General features: G+C 34.8%; 1 protein-coding gene across 1 annotated transcript; it reads right to left on the reverse strand.

Moving 5' to 3' along the window:
• Nucleotides 1–1,219: 1,219 nt before the first annotated feature.
• LOC117337918 (atrial natriuretic peptide receptor 1-like) lies at nt 1,220–24,832 on the reverse strand. The gene is made up of 22 exons (XM_033899063.1): nt 24,020–24,832; nt 17,091–17,303; nt 16,318–16,464; nt 15,483–15,634; nt 13,975–14,110; nt 13,133–13,227; nt 11,783–11,912; nt 10,711–10,792; nt 9,804–9,939; nt 8,828–8,956; nt 8,013–8,117; nt 7,610–7,681; nt 6,869–7,037; nt 6,220–6,378; nt 5,570–5,744; nt 4,778–4,924; nt 4,404–4,527; nt 3,802–3,870; nt 3,296–3,470; nt 2,881–2,979; nt 2,512–2,603; nt 1,220–2,026 (listed from the first exon to the last, which is right to left on the reverse strand). Exons 1-22 carry the CDS (start codon nt 24,465–24,467, stop codon nt 1,967–1,969), a joined length of 3,114 nt encoding a protein of 1,037 aa, XP_033754954.1. The 5' UTR covers nt 24,468–24,832; the 3' UTR covers nt 1,220–1,966.
• Nucleotides 24,833–26,319: the final 1,487 nt, after the last annotated feature.

Here is a 26,319-nt window from a genome sequence, read left to right on the forward strand (position 1 = left end):
TGGATGAGATTTGTTGTGTCCACCATGCAAAACATTTGCTGTTTATGTTTGACTTTTTCTAACACACATGTGTCTGAGTGATCATTCAAATGATTCAGATTTTAAAAGGACCCCTTCAATAGTAAGGTGTCTTATATCCATGCCAACAGTAATTCTTAAATCAAGATAACAAAACTTGTAAATAAATAAAATTTGAAAAAGAAGCCATTTTATCATTTCAGACATATGCTAGCTATCGTCATTTTTTCATTATGCAAATGTAATCAAGTTAATTTCACAATCAGAGCACAAAATATTCCCATTGGTTCAGCTTCAACATATATCAAAATTACATTTTAAATAAATAGTTCATGCTAAGTTAAAACATACCTTAAACCACAGGCGTCTGCATCTGGTTAATATTTATAGAAAAAATGAGCACCTTCTCCAACAATGTCAATATATTGTAATGAAGGAATATGGGGATCATGTTTTTTTTCTATGAATAATAACCAGACGCCGACGCCTGTGCTTAAACATGCAACAATATGCAAAACATCACGGTACAGGTTTATATAATATTACACATTTCTCATAGTTATAAGATTTCAATAATATTCATTGAGCTATAACATACTTCCTGAATATTACATGAATACCCTTTCTGCACGATATTCAAAAATTATTCCTAGAATATAATTTAATTTATAATAATGAAGACTGCTTGTTAATTTCTTTATTGGTAAGTTGTTGTTAGGTAGCAATATAGTTTGATTTATCCTGTACGGTTACTTCCCTTGGTTTGGTAGTTTATTTCCATATTTGCAATTAGAGTTATCGCCCTTGGCAGTTCCTGATATTTGGTAGCCATTGCTAGCGTGTGAGATACAAATGCCGTCCCACCCTCCCAATTTAGATGGAAATCTGAGTCCGCTGTGGTTTTTTCCATTGTATGTTCGCAGGGTTCACTAAGGAAACGTCAAGACTTCTACCACAGACCATGAGGTAGCTGAGTTTCTCCTGCACAACAGATTGCTGCTACATGCTTTTTGACCTTTGACTTAAATTTGATTTCAAAAGATATCAAATAGTATTGGTAAGTATCTGCTATGATTTTGGGGGGAATTTTCTGCTCCCAGTTTCCTCCCCAACTTCATTAGCTAGCGTGGTTGAAGTCATTGGCCATCATTTGCCACATAATCATAACAGTTAGCAAAAACTAAACCCAACATAAAATGTGTAATTTTTGTTTGTTGTTATTTATTTGAGTTGTCTTCTATTTGATAACTACTGAACAAGCCTGAAAATTTCCATTTAAGCGGAGTTCTATGGAAGCTCAAACCGAAAGACAATTGACGTCATCGAAAATAATTTTTGGAGTTGAAACAAAATCAGGTCGTTTTGACATTTTATTAGAAAAGATCTGTTTTCATTCCGTTTAGGCTTATTCTTCCGGAACGTCTGGCCTTTCTCTCCTCGTGTCTCTCCAAAGGTTTCCGCGTTGAATTATATTCAAATTTTGCACTCGTTTTAGTGATTGTGAGGTGGAATTGTGTTTATTTTACACGTCCGTATTTCTGGAATTGTGTTTATTTTACACGTCCGTATTTCTGCGTAACCAAAACCGTCATATTATGCCTTTACGATAGTAAGTACGCCATTGAATACTTATCGTGTGGTTCCTTATACAGGTATTATATATATCACGTTAAAGGCAAAATGTCAATATTTCCCTCATAAAATAGATATGAGCATACCATCGAACCTCTTTTTCTCGAATATACTGGGCCATAAAATACTCCAAGATATCCCGAGTATGTAAACCTTTTATGGACAGAACATATTTCTTACTTTGAATTATCAGATTTCAAGATAAAGAAGTTTGACTGTATTTTTTCAAGTCCAACTGATTGCGAATTCAAAGCTCGCAAAATGGCAGAGTGCGGCTGTCTTTGTAACAGTAGTGATTGTATGTTTTACATATTCTTCAATCCAGTAAATCTTCCAGCGGTTCGTTGAGCCAATACGTGTTCATCACGCCTTTTCCCTAGAAATAGCAAACTATTGATTAGGCATATTTTCATATACAGGTCTTTTTACAGGGAAATAAGAAAAAGAATAAAACTTTTAGATATACATAATTAATGCCACGTTTCAGTTGTTCTAAAAAGATCCACGAGTGAAGAATAAATAAATAAATAAAAGTATTCGAACTTACCATTTCTAGAGGAAGATTGAGGACTAATTTTGTAGTATTTCAGAATAAATTTTTCAATATCCTTTTTGCAAATATCTTTTCTGTTACTTTCAACTCAACTACAATTATCATAGATTCACTACATAATCTGTATTCAGAGTCATTAAATAATCGTTATGATAGCGATATGTATATATTTAAGCTTATCTTTACATATTATTATAATATGATATCATACTTCTATTCGCGAAGATTTAGTAATCATCCATTAAATTCATATAATATATCTTATTGTGCAATATACATATGATATACATAATTAAAATATATCAGACCTTGACGTCGATTTCGCCTCGATCCTCAATCCAGAATTTGTTGAATTTGTCGAGGATCACCTTTGTCGGATTGGAGATATGGATCCGTAATGCTATAAAAACAAACTTACATGTAGTTAACTATGAAATATTTATTGTTCAGGAAGTGTGATTGACCCTTCGAATATATTGCCGTTTCGTATTTACTGGCTTTTTTTCACCCTGTGAACAGCCAGGGCAATTTTTTGAGAAGTCGCCTTGTAGTAGCTGATAGCCACTTTAAAACCCCCAAATTCTGGGCTTAACTGCCTTGCCCAAGGATAATACAAAAACACAGGGTAGTGATCGAACGCATTCAGACAACTACATGAGGTTTAACCCGACACATACCTTCTGACGTAGACTCCATCCGTGACGCCGTGTTCACTGTGTCACCAAACAAACAGTATCGAGGCATGGTCAGTCCTACTACTCCGGCCACAACTGTACCTGGAGTGACCAATACACAAAATTATATTAGCGGACACATTTCCCGATGTGTATTTCTATCAGAATCTTTAATTTTATTTATGCTGAATCGGAAATTGATATGCCTCAATCCACTAGGCTAACACTTTAACCTTGATGGTAACAAACATTTACAAAAATCCAATATTATTTTTTACTACATCAATTGATTTCTCATCCAGAATCAACGTAAATTGATGTGGTAGTACAATTGTAGAGGGGTTGCCACTACACACAGCTACCCTGTCACCTTTCGTTATCGTTATCATTACTTTTATCATCTAATTTTCTTCTATACCTGAATGTAGTCCTATCCGAATTTTCAAAGACTCTCCAGGGAGGTGTTTAATTTTAAATCCAAGAACGGCTTTCCGGATCTCACACGACATACTAGCAATCTGTTCTGCGTGGTTGTCACCGTTTCTTGTTGGTAATCCGGAGACTACCATGTATGCGTCACCAATCGTCTCGACCTGGTAGTTCATATATTGTATTAAGCTTGACAATTTGATTTAGAGGAATCAATCTGGTAACGTATGACATGTTCATGTTAAACAGATTATTACATTAACTATGACGAAGAAGAATTATCGGGAATACAACATTTGAATTTCAAAGATATACATAGGAGTAGGCATGTTTCAAATATTACAATGAAAATTAACTCTAAAAAAATTAAACAGATTCATGATTGAATATTACATTGAAGTTGACGTTTATGAATAAAGCAAATTAAATGCAGAATTAAGATAATGAAATAATGACTATAGATTATCCGGGACCAGACACAGCAAAATGTGTTACCTTGTAGACATCAAACTTGTCGATGATTGTGTCAAAGGATGTATACAGCTCATTCAGCAGTGCTATAACCTGCAACAAAGGCAATGTCCGTAAAGTTTCATAAGTTTTCAATGTATGCGTTTGTCCGTCTTAGAGTATTTGTATTAGTAACCCTCAATGATATAAGGGAGAATAGACTTTGGGAATTTCTCAAACAGTATTTGGTTATAAAGGTGACGTTTCGATGACTACAATATGGCGTCTTCATCAGACAAGTCCATTTGCATATGTTTTTTATGAAAGTGAATGCAATACTTTGTAGTGATGTACCAAAGTCGATACAAACGCATACTTACCAACCTGAAAACCTGAAGAATAGGTTTCATAATATCTCAGTAATATTGTATTTTAGCTTTTCGCCTAACAACTTGACTGGCTATTATTATTGAAATCTGAGTAGCCTTGTGTTTTTGCAATACTCTATAATTAATTGATTTTGTTTCGTTCTATTCATCAGTGGTTACGACAAAATATGATCTTACATGGATGTTAAGTAAAAATGAGCAGTTTTAAGCGAGCTTTTAGCGGATAACATAGAATGATAAAGCATGTTTTGATTTTACCTCCATGGGCGTACTCTTGGCTGAGATGGTCGTAAACCCGACGATATCGCTGAAGTATATAGTCACGCACTTGTATGTCTCTGGCAGGACCTGTTGTCCAGCCTCCAACTGGTCAGCTACAGATCTGTAAAACATATATAGTTTACTTATACTTTTTAGTCTACTGCTATCACGTTTTAAACCCTGATAATTCGTGCTAAATCAAATCCGTTGAGGATTTTCCTTTTTTTTACCTTTGACAGTGACGAATAACCCATGAACTTTATTAACCTATTAAATAACGTCCTTGACAAAACAGGATTTGATGACGTATCACAAATTTTACGTACATTGCATGTATCTAGATCAGCACGTCAGATGCAAATGAAACTTACGGAGGAAGTAACCTATGGAGGAGTTCGACTGCCTTTTTCTTCTCCTCCAGATAGGCGTTTGTCCTCTCCTGTACTAGACTCTCAAGATTGTTCGCGTACTGTTCCATACGCTTCATCAGATTATCCATGATGTTACCCTTGGTTCCTCTGAAATAATCAGATACCGAACTAACTATGGGGCAGTACTGTATGGTATATCACCTCTCGTGATACCAAATTGTCCAATGTCTCTTTGGCGAATAATGATTACGACAACATCTATGCAGAACATCTTTTTTTAGAGCATCAAAATGTTAAGTTTTTCTTTAGTGAATAATTAATACAAAACTTGGTCTTTACATTATTTTGTATAGGATTAAATGTTCACGCAAACGCAAGGTTCACATAAGATCTGATGTCAAGGAGACACCTTCAGCAAGGGCCATATAAAACTTGGTGTCAAGGACATACATACTTCAAGGGCCACATAAGATATGCTGTCAAGGCGATACCTTCATCAAGGGTTACATAAGATCTGGTGTCAAGCAGATACTTTACAAGCGAATATTTGTGCAACGCTAGTTTTGAATGCATTATTTTCTTTACAGTCCGTTCCGGGAAACGACTTAATACGCTGGTTCATGATTGTGCAAATGGAATGCCCTCTTTGGTTTGCGCTTATACAAATGTACGAGTACGCGTTTACTGTAGTTTCAAACGTTAAAAGACATTTCTGAATAGTTCAAAAATGTCTTGACAAAACATACTATTTTCCTTACTTGTTCACAATATCACATACACATTTGTACATACGAATTGATTTTCCTGAAGGAGGAAGCAATTGTGTCAAAACTTGGTCTGTCCTCCCATGCCTCTGTCCAACACGTCTGCATGAGGAAATGAAGTTCTTTGCTGCAGGCTGTCATTGGAACTATAGGTCGGAAAGGCGTGTTTTTGTCCGGCTGGGCCTGGACCTGTTTTATTATCTCTATCAAAACAGCGAAAGGTTTTTTATAAGCAGAAGGCTTTTTATTGTAGAGGTTCATATACAAAGACATGTTTTACAGGTGGCCTTTATAGACAGGGTTTGTTAGGCAGAGAATACTTGTTTTGCTTATATAGTTATGTTGATATATTTCTGTCAATGACGTCACCGTTTGTATCATCATTTAATGTTGTTGGGCTAGAATTGGTGCTCAATTATTTTTCAGAGCAAAGCGTCCGTTAAATGGCATATGTACCAACGTGAAACTAATGATAGACATTTCTTTGAATTATGTCCACGTTATGACGCCAAAGCTTAGATACCGCTCTGCACTCTAAATTTAATCACGGTTGTATATTCTGAAAGTTTGTGTTATGGCCAAGTAATGTAAAGAACAATCTCAATATTGATCGGGTCTCTCTCCCTTTTCTTATTAAACATCATCAGCCCGTCTATGATGTAGTAATTTAGTATTTACCATCCGTTGTGTAGTCCATCTCGTCGTAAGGACAACCCCGTAGTACTATTTCCTGTAGTATTATTCCGAAGCTGTATGTGTCACCTTTTTGATACGTCACTGGACTATGGACGATCCGATTGTCTGATCGGAGTATCTCGGGAGCTGTCCATAGCAACTCTGTTACAACAGAAGAAACCAGCCATTTAGCTTGCCGCTATGTCACACAAAGACATCTTTAAACTCATTACAGTAGCTGCAATGGCAGTAATTGATTTCCGCTATAAAGTGTACATACATTTATCACATATTTGGTCCCTTCTGCCATGTAATACGACGGTGTCATACAAATCTAGACCTACTACTGTGATGCCATACATAATTGATCACGTCACAATATATATATATATATATATGACGTCGCACTAGTGTCTATGTTGAGTAGACATATCGTACGCGTCCTAGTCGAAATTGGCCTATATTATAGAGAAATGAGTTTGACAGCTTTAAATTATATTATCATGAATATGAGTCACGTGATAAACTGAACTCGTGGGTACTTCATACTGAATGTGTTAATCTTTTTCAATACTTCACTACATAACCACGAGTTTGAGATTTTCTTTATCCTACATATCTATAGGAAACCTAATATAATGTTTCTACTTACTATTGTTGTTAGCTTCATTTTCTCTGAGAGTGGTCAGGCGTTCCAGGAGGAAAACCGTCGGGATACCGAAATCGGTCAGCTTCAACATAAATCGGCTGTCTATCACACAATTTGTGCTGCTCAATCGTCCGTGGTACTTCATTGCGCTGTTCTCGATGTACTGCATTCCCTAAAATATATTTAAAATAAAACAATGCATTAACATTTCAAATGCGATTCTTAATTAAACTTCCTTCCGTGACCAGATATTGGATACAGAGGTATACAATTAAAAAAACGCTCATTCTTTCAATATTTTGCTAGATTGTCATATCAGTAACTGAAATCACCAATCAGTACCAACGTTTAATGATTTAGCTGATGATTGTACGTACTGATGGCTCATCAGAAATGTTCGGATCATCAAAACGTCCTAGTTTGCAAGTACATTTTCAGATTGCAGACTTGTTCATGTTCAGAGCTATAATAATCTATTGCGGATATACCACATGGTTCACTCTTTTCTAAAATTCAAACATTGCATCAACATCAAACATGTATAAAAACCTGAAATGTAGCCAAAACCGTATTTCAAACACGCTGTCGATAAAGCAAGATAGACTACGAACAAACTATAGATTTAAATGAAGACCCATGAGGATGTACAAAGGGAGCAACAGGTCACGTCTTCTTCTCTTACACAATAGAATACGAAGATACCATCACGTGATCTAATTAAATTATGTTAAATCGACTACTTACTCTAATTATATCCCATATGAGTGAATAGCGGAACGTCCAATCAAGGTTGATATCATCGTTCTCAATGATGTCCTAAATTCAATGGAAATTGATATTTTGAATATTAAGCAAGAATAGCCCAGTATTTAAATGCAATATACATTTACCATCTTATCTAAAAATAGGAATCAGTATAAACAGCCTAATGGGCGTAAGTTATTATGTTCCTCTTATTCATGTTTTTAATTATTTAAGCATGACAGACATTTATTGTGACATCATAATATTTTATGTTATACAATACGTCATACTTAAATGCACGATAGGGTTATTTGTATGCATTCAAAAAAGTTAATTAGCGAAATAAGTATATAAGTATATAACCTTATTTAAAGCTTAGTTTGTTAACCACCGCACCACTCACCTGAAGACTTCCTCGCGGACAGTATTCCATTAATATAGCACATTTTTTAGGCTCTATGCACGCCCCGGTGAATCTGGCTAAGTTCTGGTGCTGCACACTTTGGAGCTAAGGAAATATAACAAAATTATCTCGTTTTAGACATTATTCAGAAAAATGTTGCTCGGTTGCATTCTGTGTTTACGCATTGTCAGGTTTGTAATCTTTAGTCAAGTTGTATTTTTCTATTTTACAATTGCAAAACAGGTGATACATATATCAACAATCACTTGTTGTCATGAATGGAAGCGCGTGACGGGTCTTAGTATGGGAGGACCTGGAAAACCCCAGAAGATTGGGCACGGGACCCGAAACATTTTCAATTTCGAACGGAAAATCTACCTTGTCGCCTAGGTGAAAGGCAATTTCTGTTACCAGTGTGCTACCCGACCACCCTTTTGTGGTTAATCTTAAGCGTGAGGTCATCGTGGAAATGTAGAGTTGTCGATGGAGATTATTGATTGCTCATATATTGAGGTTATATTTTACCTACATCAATTCGGAATTTGAATAAAGCAATGAAATGTTTTTTTATGAATCGAATTATAGAGGCAATATATATAATCCTACAGATCATTTGTGAAAGAAATTACTCATTTAATGAGATAACGTAAGGTTATACATATAAACACATCATGAAGGATGTCAATATATTGCGTGTCGTTTGTACAACCTTTCGAAATCATGTCACATATAAGACTATTTCAACTAGAATGCTATATATATAATTATGCTGATAGCACAACCTCTTAGTTTCCCGTGATTTTAAAATATCTTACCTGATGGAATTCCAGGAGAACAACTCTGGTAAGGTCAATGGAGTAGCATTTGAGGTTTCTGATGGCCACGACGTTGCCCCTGCAGTGTCCTACAGCTGTGAAGAGTTGGTGTTGGGCAACGTCATCTATCTGTGTCAAGACAATTAATGACCTATTAGTTGTGTGACTTTCCTTATATTTGAGGATTCAAACCTTGATATTTTAGATATGCTAACATTAAATACTAAGCAAAAGGAAGTAAGTAAATTAAATTTGAAGAGAAGAACCCATATTTCTTCAAATTGTAATTAGGTATGTAGAATTGTATTTTACGAACTGAACGAAAATTGACACCTTCACGATCCTTAATTTAAATAATAATATCAAATTGCTACGAGCTCCTTTATATATATATATAATATTTATATTTGTATTTAACATTATGCTCATTCTTGGTTGTGTAAAACAGGTTAACGACACGATACAATATCAATATTTGGTGTTTTTTTTCAGACACATTAGCCTATCTACCTTTAATCATAAATTCAAAGGTAACTGATTTAGCAAATCATGAAATGACTGCCATAACACATGTATATCAACTTAAGATACCGCATAGCGGGAAATTTTAGCGGTCATAAAATTTGGTTCTGAGAAATGGTCTTGTCGTCTTTGAATTTTATTGTGACACGTATATCTTACAGAATCTAATCTACTCCGTTTTCAGAGTTGCTATTTAAACGAAAATTCCCCTAATTTCAACAACGGAGTTTTCCCATTTTCATGACGCCTCTTCCGTGAAATAATGTTGAGGATCTGAGTTAACAAAAGATGGTTATTATATCGTTATTCTCTGTTTTTGCCGTGAATAATTTTCTTGTCAAATATCTATTTCATGTAATCATCCGTTACATGTAGCTGTCGGCAAGCTTGCCACATAACGCAATACGTTTTTTACGGATATGAAATGCATCAGGTGCCTTATTTCAATTCTTACCTTCCCGTCAGCTGCCAAAAGGGATATCCTAGATCGTGATAGAACTGAACCGCCGTGTTCCCCCTTTGATATGTTCACATCTTCCCAGGGTATCAGCCATGTCTTTTTACCAATTTCGGAATCATATTTTAATTTCCTGTAAAACAGATTTTGTCATGAATCAACCAAACTTTAAAGCGAATCAGTAAACAAATCTAGTATCCACGTAGATAACAGTGATGTTAAGATATGTATTTATTTTATTTGTATGTTGCCTTACTGTAAAAGTGATAAATAAGAATGGTTCTTTTGTCATTTTTCGTCACTTTGTGGAATAGAACCAACAATATACGAACAAAAATACATTTACAAATACAATAAAGAATAAATAATAAAAAGGACAATGCATTATAACTTTGAGGCTGTTCTTGTTTTTGCTTCAAACGTTTGGTTGTTCTTTTTCAAGTTACTCAGTGCAAATCTGACGTTTTGTTAACATTTCAGTAGTTTTTTTCATCTTTGGCAAATTAAACATGATCAGTTTAAACTTTCTTTTATTTCATTTCAATATGTACAACAAACAATACGATAATGGAAATACAAGTGTCACAGTGATCCTTTAGGGATCAACAAAGCAATTTTGGCAATTTCTTTTAAAAATGTATTTGTTTCTTCACATGTATGTTAAACCCGTGATAATTCATAATTTTATAAACAATACAACATTAACTACTACTTCACTACAATCTATACATAGTACTTTGTCTTTGATAGAACATCCAAGCAAGATGCGCAAAATGTATGTAGAGACAACAATGGAATATGTATCAAACTATTAAAATGTAATTGGCTATATAACATATATATATATATAACTAACGATAATAATGATAAGTAAAACTCTACTTATATATCAAATATACTTTACCTGTAGACAAGAACAGTGATTACAGACGCCAGTACGATTATGGAGACGAAAGTCACAGCCAGGATAAGAGTTGTGTTGTTGTCTTGAGTAAGAAAAATATACAAATATGATATTACTAGAAGAGACCAACCATAGACTTCAGTGTTAACGTTTTGGAGTATTTCATTCAAATTCTTGAATTCAATATGACAATTATTGCTTATAACAAAAGTTTAGGGTCTGATATAACACCTAATCAAAAAAAAAGTTGGGTCCTTCAGCTCAAATTTTCTCCAGGGTAGCCATTTTGAAAATAGGTGAATTTCGCAGTAAAAATTCTCAAAAATCTTAAATGTTTACCTGTTCATTATTATTACCTGAATTTTTGGGGAAAAAATCAATCGGACTTAAGAAATTTATATCAACATTTCTTATTGATAGTTACCTATCAGGCTACATATCTATTTTCTCACTTCATAACATACTGGCCAATCAGTGGCTGCCAGACATTTTATCCTTGGCTCAACTTTCTATACACAGGGGCTGTTTCACAAATATATTTTTTCAATTGGTTGGTTGTTCCCTAGAATGGTTGAAATTTACCCGAGGGAACGCTATATACCTGATCTTACGGCCGAGTTATAGGGTCACAATAGATATTTAACTCGAACATGCCGTAGCCATTTATCCCTATGCTGATTTTCGAATATGTGTCTTTTTGCTTCGCCTGATGTTTAGATAAGTGTTAGTTGAAACAATCAAATTAAAGAGTAAAAACTCTTACTGGATAATTCTAGTTCACAGTCATGTACACTTTTTGTTAAAATTTCACATGGTCAATATTCTATACACACTGGAAACGCACAGGAAAACTAAACCAGGAGGAGAAATAGTTCTCTGCCTTATCGACAACACCAGATATGTAAATCTATGTCAAAGCATACGAATGCCACGTTCTCAAATGGAAGAGAGTGACAACAAAACTAGATGGCATGTAACAAAAATGATGATTTACAGATAGGCAACCAACTACGTTGATTCATATTTGTATATTGTATATTGCCACATTCAAACAGGTATAAGTATAACTTACCTTTAGGGATACATTTCTCCCCTACATAACCACATATTGGTTCGTCCACCGGAAGTCCGTTCGGCCAGTGAATAGCCACCCCGGGCACCGGGACGTACAGCAAGCTTGATCCTAGGAATGTACCAACCGACTAGAAAATATAATTTAAAATGAACTTAAAGATGTATCTAAATATAAAATCAGTTTATTACGATGTTACCACTGACAGAAGAAATACAATATTTTACCTTTCATCATTTTATTATATATAGGTATTAGTGATTATTTTAATTAAGGATAGCTTCATTGCATAAGTATACAAAGAGAAATGCATTCAGATGTTATTTCAAGATAAAACTAAATCATTTAAACGTGCACTGGACATACACAAAAACAATGAAGATGAAAATTGTAGCCATTCATATACAATACAATTTTTATTGTAAAGAATTGAAATTTATCCATTCTGATATTTTTGTAGATTGTTTTGTATTTTTAGGGTCAAACGGTAGGTGACGTCATTAAGGCCAAAACCACATCAGAAAATATAACTCCCAAACAGTGATACATCAAATTTAAAGATTAAAAGGAATATTGTTTTACCACGTATTAAAATTAAGTATTCATTTTTAAGGAATGGGTTGTTAAACAAGCATAACTTGTGTTGAACATCAATGGGATATAAATGTTCAAACAGTGGTGATAGGGAAATTATATTTAGCAAAGTTCGGTAGATGTAAATTTGAAATGATTCTACCTATTTGGTCAAATACCCTACCTTCTACATTTGTACCTTAAAATCTTTAACTGTGATCACAAGGTTGGCCATCCTGTCTTTAAGTAAAACTGGGTAAGCATGTGTAACATGGGAAAGACCTATGTGTAAACGCAAGAGGACACATTCCTTATGTCCGCTTGTTCTATTGAATTTGCATGTTCTCACGTTAGGTCAGAATTATTTCACTTTGCATTATGATATTCATATTACATTTTGTGGTTTTTATTCTATCAACCATGGAAATAATTTAAGTTTGTGTTTGTTTAACGTCCTATTAACAGCCAGGGTCATTTAAGGACGTGCCAGGTTTTGGAGGTGGAGGAAAGCCGGAGTACCCGGAGAAAAAACACCGGACTACGGTCAGCAACTGCCCCACGTAGGTTTCGAACTCGCAACCTAGTGGTGGAGGGCTAGTGTTAAAGTGTCAGGACACCTTACCCACTCGGCCATCACGGCCCCCAAAATAATTTAAGAGAAATATTTCTGGAATGAACTCGGATAGTAGTTGTTCTCAAAAAAGCATTATATTCTGAGAACGATGTGAGAAGAAATATGACCGACAATCAATTAACAGCGTGCAAAGAGACACCTACCCGGAACGTTCTCGTGGATGGATCTGCCATATCGAGAAAATCAAAGTCTGCCCTTCTATCCCCGACTTCATCAATCGCCACAGTACCAGATATACCTGTCAGTAATAATTCTACATATTATTTTTCGCAGTTTTTGTTTTATTTCCTTGAAAACAAACTATGGTTGTTGCAAACCTAAGTTGTTTAATAAATGGTTAACATGACTGTTAATATCAAATAATTAATTTTTCTTTGTTTTCATGGTAAATACTCAAATGTGATTGGTCGAAAATTCTTTTCATTCTTCTATGAAAGAAATTCCGAGAATGGCGCGAAAAATGTGACGTCACAATACGACAATTGACGTTGCGTATTGATTTGAGAAAAAGAATCTCATCTAAAACCAGTAAAATTGTACATAAAACATGTTTTAAATTAGAAAATCATTTTCAAAAATTAATTATACGCGGATTAATACAGTTTGCAAACAAAATTTGTTTCATACCCCGATGAAACTAAAAAAATGACATCAATGCTTAACTACGGTTCTGACAAAAAGAAGCATTTTCAGTTAATTATGGAAAGAGTACACCAAATGGTTTCTAAACATCTTTGAGCTGTATATCACATTATTTACAAGATATATAATGAACATTAGTTGAAAAAATTGACCTTATTTAAAACAAATACAGTTATATCTAATGATCTAACATTCAAAAGTTATTGTTGACAAAAATACCAAAATTACCGACCAACATGATAATGATGCAGCTTTAGATAATTTACTAAGATTTCACATAAAGTACATTAACATAAAACACTAGTATGCTTAATGGTTTAACTTTTTCGAGGTGATATTTTACCAGGATATGTATTGTTCCAGAGTTTCTGAGAGACAGCTAAACCGTCGGTTATATTCTGTCCGTTCGCTAACGTCCGGTTAAAGGCTTCGGACAGATACAGCACGCCTTCATAGAACGCCGTCACAAAATAATTCACCTGTTTGAACAAAATTTTGCAATTAAAATATATTTTCTAAATATAAGATATGATAATGTTTTTTACACCACTTTATTTTTTTGTCTTGTCACTTGACAAGTGGTTTCAAACATTTCAGTCCTTTCTAATAGTATATGTTTATCATTTGAATTTTAGGCCAAATAAAGGATTTATATAAATATACTCTATAATGTGTAACGTGTAATCTACTATCAGCACGGCACGTCTAATTTGTTCCAAGAGATAGACTCCAAATCCAGAACTGAGCGCTAAATATGTGATTTCTAGAGAAAGGGACATAACTTATTTTAGAAATTGTTTAAAAGTCATCTCGATAATAAATCCAGTGATATTTTACAAGGTTATCAATCAATACTATGGTCAATTTACCAGAAGTAACTTGATCAATTATTAGTATGTATCACCGCTAACCATGGACCTTGAAATTGGCATGCTATTAGTTGTTGGTAAATTTCGACAAAACATGCAAAGAATGCACATTGAGGGAAACACATTTAGCTTATGCTTATAATATATATTGCTCAAAATAACCATCTTAAGTATGCTCACAAGTGTCTTTAGCACATCACAGAAGCATTGGTTGGACCGAATTTGACTTCGTGTACAATGTTCGTATAACTGCTGATTCTATTTTGACCTTGTAATGCAATTTGTCTTTGAATAATATCACACAATACATGTATGGCATAACGGGAGGCATTTCAAACATCAAAAATGCTCGTGAGGCATTACAAACATCACAAGTGCCATTATTAGACATTTTTTAAGAACATGGCAAGAAGGCTGTTCTAAAGAAACTCCGCTTGAGTTTGACGTAAAAGATGGATATTTCTGTGGAAAAAACCCCTAAATTCCATGGTTTAACTATTTGTCTTGAAAACATACTTCTCATTATAATTACGTCTTAATAGTATCCAAAATATTAAATATTTGTATTAAATACAATATTAATGTATCTCACGGTTAGATGTATTTAATGGTAAAAACCCTCACGAGAATACGTATTTCTCGGTAAAAACCCTCACTGTTATATGTATTTACCGGTAAAAACCCTCACTGTTATATGTATTTACCGGTAAAAACCCTCACGGGTATACGTCACGGTAAAAACACTCACGGTTATATGTATTTACCGGTAAAAACCCTCACGGGTATACGCATTTCACGGTAAAAACACTCACGGTTATATGTATTTCATGGTAAAAACCATCACAGGTATACGTTTTTCAAGGTAAAACTGCTCACAGGTATACGTATTTCACGGTAAATCCCCTCACGGTTATACGTATTTCACGGTAAAAACCCTCATGAATACACGTATTTAACAGATAATAAATATTCCATGTCTTACTGTTTGTTCTCCGAAGTCATAGTTATAGTCCCTAAGTGCCCTCATCTTGACCTCGTCAGCGAAAGCGTTGTATTCGGTAGTGTTGGGTTGACTTAAAGTTAGAATCAAAACGGATTCGTAGGCCTTGGTCACCCCGGCGTCCATGTAGTCACCTGGTTAGAGACACATTTATGCAATGTATACAAAATAAGTAAAACCAACAAAAGAAATAGAACGTGCGATCCCATCTTCTGAGTATCAACACTTTTGGTCTTCGAATAACCATGAAATTATATTTTAGAAGTATTGTGAAAAAAAAAATAAAATAAAAAATACAAGGTATTAAGAGGGAAAATGTGATTTGAAGAGCATATGACTCATCGATGTTGCCTGGGGAAAAGAAGGGCAGGGACGAAAATCAAAACCAAACATCGATTAAACAATAAAGATGCATGACGCAATAGTTGTGAAATACGGCTTTATTCAATATTCCATCAATACTGTACCTAACATTTCCAAAAAGAAGAATATGAGGGTTCGCAAAATGAGACAATCTTACTTAATGAATTAAGGGGAAATATATATATCTTATAAAACAGTAATAAAGTAACATCATTAAAATGTAACATTTAGATAATATGCCCATTACAAAATGATAATTTTACATCATATTTCTGTAATACTTATTATTTCCATTACAAAAGTTGTTAATAAAACAATAAGCTATTACAAAGGTACCTTATTAGTGTCAAGTACATATAACTTTGAAGCAAACTAGGTAAGCATGTATGAGAACAGCATACTATTGACATAATACATCATGTATAGACAGTAAATTAGTGACTTGATTACTCACCGCGTAGGAATTCGGTGTAGTATCCAAGCCAGTCACTAGGAAATAGTTCCATGGTGACGAACACATAGCCTCCATTGGCCATCCCCAACTGGAAGGCCCGGTACATGAATGTCCTGAGAAGTTCAGCGTCACAGAAAATCACAACGACTGTAAATGATATTACATTGACCTAATTACTTAATTTATATACCTTATGCTGTATTTAAAAACTACATGAATGATTTTTTTTATAAAACTTCTCAGTAAATAACCGCTTACTGTATACCATGAAATATTTGTGGTGTATACATATTTGTGGTTTCAACCGTTGACAAGAAACCTCAATAATAGATAATATGAATTGCGTTGAAATGCTGAACCTCAGTTTGTTGATTTCTAAAATGCCCGAAACAACGACAAACGTACTCACGAATGATTATACAGTATTTTCTCTGAATTCAAATTTTTCAATTTTCATTTTATTAGTTTTAATTGATATCTATGCTTCAGTCAATGATTTTATTTTATCATGGCATGTTGTAAAGCTAGTGCCTTAATCTTAGTCTTATGACAACTGAAGACTAATTCTGTACTCAAGCAGTCAAAGAATCCCCACGCATGTATAATAAGGCTAAAATTGAAGCGCTTTCTTTCTTCTTCAGTCATATAAGTAGAGTTACTAAGGTAGGTACATCAACCAATTGTTTTCTAACATACAGATTTAACGTCGCGCTATTGAAGACACATTTGATTGTAGAGAAGGTTATAACATTGTTTATGAATTGTCAACTTACATCTCGCTTCCTTGCTAGCCTCGATCAACAGAGAGCCTGGGTCAACAAGCTTGGAGGCTTGAAATTGAAGGTCGAGTGGGCGTGGAAAGGAAGCATCGTTATGGAAATCGCGAACAAGATTGCCACCAGCCAGTTCAAAGAAGATGTAATCGACGTCATAGATGACGGCAATGTGGCTCCAGCTGTACTGGCGCATCAGACCCATGATGGAAGCTGGAAAAACAAAAGACGAATGCTTATAATAAATCCGAGATATGTGAAAAATGTTATCAAAGTTTTCGACATTTCCCTCTGATAGAACAAAAAAAAGCAATAACTATGAAATGAAATAATGAGAAAAATCTGCCTTCTTATTAAGGCTATCGCGCTCCGCCTGTTTTTGGTACGTAACTTGTGGTCTTGAAAGCGATCATTTACAGGACGTTTTTATTTTTTATTTTTTTATTTTTTTATTTTTTTTTTTTTGAGGGTTAATTAAATATATTTCTATACTATGGGTACCATTTTATTCATTTTTATTACATGCATTGTATACGCATCTTTAATGTTTATAAATATTGAATTTCTTTGGCTTTGGGTACTGTAAACGTACGTATTTTTGCGGTTTTCGTGTTGGAAACATTCCGAAAACATTATAATTGCGATAATTTTAGTTTAATTTTATTTGTATCTTTTTTTTTTTTTTTTTTTTATTGGCATTCATTATTGATGTGCAAATTCATCATTCCCCTTATATGTTTTGAGTTGATTTTACGCTAAAATTTGAGTGGTTCAAATAAAATACGTTTTGAGCATTTCATTTAGAGGTACATGTTAGTATTCTGTTGTATTTTTACATGAAGATTTTTCATATGCTAAGATCCACACATCCTCAAGAATAACCAGAGGACACCCCCCAATAACAACCTATTGACAATGAGTGTATTACTTCGTACACGTGTAAGTATTGATTTTTCTGCAACAGTAAACAGATCATTAGCCAATAGAAGGTGACCAATACACATCCAAGTTAGATTTCGAATTCGGAAATTCGTTTTGTTTTATATAAAAGATTGAAATTATAATAAAAAACAAATAGAACGTAGATTTGAAGTAACTTCGCTGACAAGCATAAAAACAATTTATTGCGCCTCTGTTAACAAAGAAGAAAAATCGATAACATAGAAATTGTCATGTCATTAATGAACAGGTTCCCATGCCAGAGCATTCACGGTCATTAGCCAATCGTGATCTGTGAACGCTTCTGCTGGGTTAGAAATAAATATTGTCATTTTTTTAACTTCAACCATTTCTTGTATGATCAGTGGAAACAAATATTCACACAATTGTATGATTCTACCGAATAGGAACATATGATAAAGATCCCTTGTTCAGCAGTTATATATGAGGGTTTAAAAAGACACTAACATTATCGTATTGGTCTATATCTTCAAATGTATGCCTTGTTTTAATTTGTATTTACACACGTTTACTGTCAAGAAAGCTTTTACCACGTGGCTTCATTGTCTTGTGTATCATGGCCGTAAAACATTACCATGCTACAGTGTGACCAAGTTTGAAATAAATGTCATGCTGTATTGTAACGATTTGATAAACAAAAGAATAATTATTTCGCGATGTTCTCATTACAATTTGACTAACGAACTTCAGTATTTTCTAATTCAGCCTTGTTTCACTGATGAACCGTTAAGACATTAAAAACAATAGCGTCAGGTCACGCGTGACTTTATTATATATAAAAGTACATGTAATAATCCGTATACATAACGTGACGTGACAAGCAGCTGTTCCTCCATGGAATGGCATCGGACAATGGCGCCTTTACGGAACACCTCAGTGAAACGTTCACGGATATCGGTTACTGAACCCTTTCAACCATTATACACCACAACACTTTTATTGTATTGGACAGGATATCAACTCTGATTGAGATAAAGAAATTTTTAGATACGTCCGGATTTCGACTTTCAGGAATCACTCGCAACCATTTCAACAACAGTCTTCCTCATGGTGTTTCACTTCCGCTTCTTTAATTGCGAATAATAGTGGCTCGGATGATGGAAGTTTAAATACTTCCGGTGACTTGTTTGTTCCTCCATTATCTATATATTGACTGATGTCAGCAGGTTTGAATTTGTATCATTCTACACGAGGTCATTTAAGGACGGCGTCTATTTTAAAGTGACCGACTAAAGGAAGCCGCTTCAGTGCATACTGCACGCACTTACGTGTCCATGGCATTAAGTCTTATATTCCAGAATATATTATATACGAAATATACCAGAATGGGTCAATTCTGATCTTTTTCTACTTCCGTTTCGATGAGAAGGTTGAGAGGGAAGCGTATAATTTGAATAGATGGCTGTGTGTAAGGGAATTGTACATATATGTATATTTCTCAGACAAGAAGAAAAACTTATGAACCTCAGTATATTTCGACCAAATCACTTGGCCTTCTAAGCTGAGTGAGTGATCTTAACTCACTAACTCACTAAACCTTGGGTGACAATAAGAGCAGGTGGTCCACTCGTGGGAGCTCGAGCCATTTGTCCCTGTTCAGAGTTGGCCGTCGTTTTTTTTTTTTAAATTTGATACATGTAGCTTCTTTCACCTTGCACTTAATGAAGTGAACCCATAACTTTGACTATGTCGGTTTGATGTTGTGCCCAGTGTTGTTACAGTGGTCGTGGATGGCTGGTGATGATCTAGAGAGATGTTCGTTCATCTGTACGCCTACATGTCTTGCTGATTCGCCCACATAGTCATAATTCCCGAATGTACAGAATGGTGATGTTAACATTTGTTGTAATTTTCCCTATGTCCTTGTTGTTGTCCTTCTCTCTCTTTCTGGGAATTTTAAACATCTATTCTGGGTAGCCATTGGAACGAAGTGCAGTTTTAACATGCTGAACTTCCTTGAGTTTGCCGTCCCGATACGTTAATTAGCCTGATGTAAAAGGCTAGTTACCAGTGACCTTTTATGATGCAGATGGTGATTGGAATCGAAGTTCAAATTCTAGTCATTGTGAGTAGGTTTTTTCATACAGACGAAGGCCAATTGATCTGGACGAATTATACTGAGGTATATATATATAAGTTTTTGTTTTAGTCTGAGAAATATACATTGATTAGGTCATCAGAACAAGAGATCTTCATATGAAGTTGTAAAAGTGAAGATGTTATATATAGTTATATATATAGGTTATTTTATATTAATTACCTATGCACAGAGAAACTGCATGCTAGCTTCCATATGTGTTATGTTTTATACAATATTTTCCATGAAGCACAATTTCCCTACACACAGCCATGTTTTTACCTCACAGCTTGATCATACTACTTTTTCCTGCTGTCACACCGTACACACTATTCGGTTCCCATGGTAATCCTACTTCCGGAGAAACAGTCATAAACGCTTTATGGTCAATGCCTTTTCAAACGTATCACTTTAGTCTAACTTCCGCTCTTCCGTTGCGGGTTGGTTTTGTTTTGTATCGTTTAACCTCCTATCAACACCTCTGGTCAGTTAGGGACGACCTCAGCTTGTACGAGTTTCATGTGTACGGTTGGTAGCTACATGGATTGGGAATTAGTGGAGGTCCTGAGCAGCTTCCGCTTGAAGCTGTCTAAGGATTCAGCAGTAACAGTGTCTGGCGGTAGAGAGTTCCAGATGGGTATAGTGTTTGGAAAGAAACTATTTGTAGTAGTCTGTAGATGGTGAGAATTGCTGATATTGAAAGGGGTGCATGGAAGAGCGTGTAGATTTGGCTAGGGGTTTCATGTATGGTGTTGCATCTATTTCCACTAGTTGGTTATGTATTTAATAGAGCATAGATAGTCTGATGTTGTTTCTGCGTTTTTCCAGTGTGTCCAGATTAAGATGTTCTAACATCAAAGACACACTGGATGTATTGTGGTGTCGGTCTGTGATGTATCGAGCAGATCTTCTTTGAACTCGTTCTAAGATGTTTATATTCTTGTTGGTATGTGGTGACCATACTGACGCACAATATTCAAGGTTAGATCGTACAAAGGCCTTATATGCAGTACATTTTGTTTTTTCATTATTTATTTTTAAATTGCGGCGGAGAAACCCTAGCATTCTGTTAGACTTTGATGTTATGTTGTCAATATGTCTGTCCCAGGTCATGTTTTGGGTAAATGATACCCCCAGATATTTAGCATGTTTTACATTTTCCAGGGTGTGGCCTTTCAGCATGTATGAAGATATAATTGGAGACCGGGATCTAGTGATAGATAGTGAAACACACTTATCCGGATGAAATTCCATACCCCATGTTTTTTCCCAGAATGATAATTTATGAAGGTCTCTCTGTAGAGCACTGGAGTCTTCAGAGTTGTAAATTTCACGATACAGTATACAGTCATCTGCAAATAACCTGGTTTTAGACGAAACAGATGCTGGCAGGTCATTTATGAAAATTAAGAAGAGTAGGGGACCCAGGACTGATCCTTGGGGTACCCCACTTATAAGTGACAATTGTTCCGATACCTCACCATCCAAGACAACCTGCTGAGATCTGTTACTGAGGAACGATGATACCGGTTCAGTTTGTTTTGAGAGACTGTGGTATGTTTGTCTCCTTGTGATAACGCAATACTAATGTCCATCGCGGCAAAATAACAAGAAGATGTTTTCGGTATAGCCGTATGATTTTCTTTTGGCCCCGGATATGACGCGACAGGTGGCGTTACTGGTCAAGATGAAGTATGTGATTGGGCAATGTAGCGGTAAATGCAAAATGCAGATATACAGTGAAAAATGAAATAAAGTTAAGATTGAATGCAAGTTGAATAAGTGGATGTATCTTTTCAAATGACACATTAATAAAATTATAATTCTGATTCAAATGCAGTTTTATCACTAAAAATGATCCAAACAGATACAATTTTGTTATCCGTGCTGAATCGCATTAGTTCTTTTATTTATTTCACCAGCAGTTTTACATTATAACCACCAGCATTAAAACTACGCCGTTCATCATTTTTAAAAGATATTTCCTGTTAAAACATTATTCATCGTCCATCAAAAGTAATTTTGATCAAGCGTTTTTTTGTTTTTTTTTAAATTATTTCTGTAACATAAGCGATAATTTGGCAGGTTAATGTTTCTTGCTTTATGCCATGCCAGCTTTGTCAGTAATTTATTGATTCAAGTATTGTCAGCCGTAAATTGATTGGTCCAGATGGAGAATTTGCCCAGTTAGTAATCGACTGCTCGCTTTAGGCGTATAAGCCCGTTGATATCATCTAGCCGTGGACTTGTCGGGAGAGGATCGATTATAGCCCGAGGCAGTAACCATACCATCGTCTATAGAGAATTACATGTAACTGTGGTATCTATTCATCAAGAATTTTTCAATTAATTATCAGATATTAAGGAAATCATAAAATTTATTTATTTGCAAAATCCCGGAAATGTATATCCGCTTCCATTGCCCTATTAGTTTTGTTGTTGTTTTATACGGTTATTTTACTCTCCATGGACTAGTAGCTTTTTCAAACATTATTTATATGGTTATTGTTAGACCTAGAAATGGTAGCATTACGCACCGTTAGGTCATATTTTTGTCAACTGTTTAGTCAGAAGTTAAGGTGTTCAATATAAATATGACCCCCCCCCCCCCCCCCCCCCCAAAAAAAACAAAAACAAAAAACAAAAACAAAAACAAAAAAAACCAAAGGACCACGAATTTTGCACGGAAAGGCAGATTATTCTAAACATTATCCCTTAAGAAAAGAGGAATAGAAAATTCTAATTTATTCCAGAGTTTCAAAACGCTATATTGGACACAATCCTTCAAGTATCATTGATTTTTTTAACTACTGGTGGTATCTGTGTATAAACAACTCAAATAATATTCTCTTCCGCTAATTGTTATGCATAATCCAGGATATCTACAAATGTATTTCATATTGCCGAAATGGAATTATAGTTCTGGGTGATATCTTTATCAGAATATGCATTACGTTAAGTATGTAGATCAAACATTTATCTAATATATATTACATATATTTTTTTTCTCGTGAACATACTATTCGAAATGGCACATAGCAATTTTAATGTATTAGGTAATAGTGTAGTACACAAATAGTGTAAACGACAAATGAAGGGCTACAAATTTATCGAAAAACAACACTGAAAAATATTTATGATGCTATTCAGATCTTTAACATTCTTCAAACTACATCTTTTTGCGGGTTAATTGTTGATGGATCTCTAGATTTTAAGTATGTATAGTAGTAGTACGTGTAGGTCTTTTTCTTAAATTGTGTGTTTACGTTCAATATAACTTGAATTATGGGTATTTCTTTCACAAGTGCGGTTTTTATACTGGATTTTGTATGGACGGGAGACCTGTAATAATTATGAAATGGGACAAGAAGGATTACAACTATGTTCTAAAGAAATACAGAACATCAGACGTCTACAATCTAGTTATGGAGTTATGTCAACTACATTACTTTTCACATTTCGTTTCAATTATACCGCTGTCAAAATACACATAGTTGATATCGAAAATACGTAATCTTAAAAACAGTATTATTTCTTTTTAAAAATATATCACAGGTTTCCGAATATAAGTAACACATTCTTATCAATTCTTATTATTTTTGAACTGTATACCTTTACTTTAAGTCAATGTGTTGCACCACAATGCTTACTGTAACCGTACCTATTTTAGTGGTAATCTTATTTTAGCGCCTTAAGCGCTGGAAGCATTGCGCTATATTTGAGTGTGCGAATTGCACTTCTTGGATATAACTTCTGATTCAAATGAAACTGCGTGCACCATTTTTGCATTGTGTCACTCAGATAAATTTTGGCAATGCACGAACTAAGTTTACTGCATTTCTGGATAAATTCAGCAGTCAAAGTAAGTTTGGATTTTTTGTTTTAAACTTACTTGAAAATTTGCCGAGGTTGTAGCACGTCCTAGTCAACGTGGTATACATCTCAGGTCCAGTTCTGATGATCAAATCTCCAACTCCACTTATTATGGGCATTTTCAAATATTGTGCCAACCTTCCAACAGCGTCTAAGGATTGAGAACATGCTGGACCAATGACAGCCTGGATATTTTGTTGATAAGCTAGTTCGGCATAGTGTCCGATCGTGGTCTGTCTAGGACATGTTCCTTCAGTGTAGTTATGTACGAAAACATTATATTTGATTCCATATCGACTCTCAGATTGTTCAAAAGCGATGTCAAGCGCGGGACCTATCCGCCTTAGATCAAACGGCTCTGGCGCACTTGTCATCAGCAGGACTCCAACTTTAATTTCAGTGACCGAAGAACTTAAATCAAAAGCTTGCAAACATAAACACATTAGAATGTAAGAAATAAATCCCATTGTTCAAATTCAACTTTTAAGTTCAGAGATCTGCGCGAAAACGAATCGTATCTTACATTTCTGACCACTCCGGACGCTGCGTTCTACATTTTAAAACGAAACAGGGTTAGTCTGACATTTTATCGCACAGCGTACGTAATGTTATTATCAAAATCATTGTCCAGTGCCATACATGAAGATATGACGACATCGCAGTCTACCATTATATAACATGTACGTGACAAATGATTAAGTAACACTTTCCTGTGTGATATAGAGGTCATCATGACAGTTAGTCCAGGTCGAAAAGTATCAATATCCAAGCATTATCACCTGTCGGGGTTTTCATACAACCCAGCAAACTAGATAGTGTAACTATATTAGATGAAACAGTCACAACCTGTTGATTTCACAAAGGAAATTGACAACTGTTATAGATCGTTGCCACCAGCGGATTTGTCGGTAATCGATTTCGTGATATTAACATTGAAATTGACATGAATGTAGTATATACGCATCTGGAGTACGAATGACTGACGGAACGGGAAAGAATAGGAACAATTAGTACCATTTTATTGGTTCAATTAATACAATAGACATTTAGTAACAGTCTCTACCAGTCGATAATTTACCAAACAATCAACGCCTAATTGACACGTGATATATTTGCGCGAATCTCGCGTGCTCTTCGTTAGAACTCCTGTCAACTACCCACGTCATTTTTCGATCCATTGTCCTATAAGGAATTATGATATACTATGTTCATTAATTTCTTTCTGTTGTCAACTTAGGTATTGCACATGCTCACGATAACGACTGCCTGTCAGTGCCGGAAGTTAGTTAGCCGTCCGGAAGTGGACATGTATTGCCATTATTAAATATATTACACAATATGGCGTGCAGACAGAAAACAATCGGCTGACATTTTCACTCAAATGAAATCCTTTCAAAGATATGTTAATCAAATTAAGCAAACTTTGATAGGAACCCATACAGACTTGACACGTTGCCATGGTAACAAAATAGTACAGTACTGTATCAGAGTTGAATTGCATTTGTCTTATTCTTTTCGCGTATGAGTATGCGACATGTTAAAACCATTCCTGCCTGGTGTTTCTCGCCAAACAGATTCGAACCTGGAAAAACCAGATAAAAAAAAAAAAATAAAATAAAAAACACACACATTGGAAATATGTTTCATGTATGACGCATTTTAATGGGTTTTTTTTTTTAAATAAATATGTATGTCTCAATTTGCATACACACTCTTGATCATTCATTATTAAATAAAAAAAAACCCAACAAAACAAAACAATTTCCAGTGTAGTTATAAAGAGTGCATAATATTAAGTTTTTTTGTTTTTTTTTGTAAAACTTAACAAATACTAATGTTACGATTATTTTTAATTAGATATTAATAAAACGACGAATATAACAGTTAAATAATTGCTGTAAAGATAACCATCATTCGTGTCATCTAAAAATCTGCCCGTGCTCGTTTCTTGAATGGGGACACTATTAAACGTCTTTTCCTTGCTTTTTCTTAAAACAGCTTCCTTCTATTGCCCTTGATACTGTCTTTTTGTGAGCCTTTCACATAAGCATTGGCCGCTGTAAGGAAGGTTTGTCGTTATGAATGGTACTTAAATTACCCACTGAAAGCTCACCAATGGAAGGCAGGGGAAGCAGAGATGCTACTATCTAGAAACGGAAAATAGACAAAATGGAAAAAAAAATTGAAAGCATTACTGTGATCATGAAGCTGAATTGTTAGCTTACCTGTCCCTGATAAAAGTGATGTCCAGAAGATACTTGGTGTGAAGTTCTTATCGAATTTTTTTTAATGATTTTTACAATTCATAACTCACTTTTA

The sequence above is a fragment of the Pecten maximus genome, chromosome 11 (genome assembly GCF_902652985.1).
Source record: "Pecten maximus chromosome 11, xPecMax1.1, whole genome shotgun sequence".
Taxonomy (NCBI): Eukaryota; Metazoa; Mollusca; class Bivalvia; order Pectinida; family Pectinidae; genus Pecten; species Pecten maximus.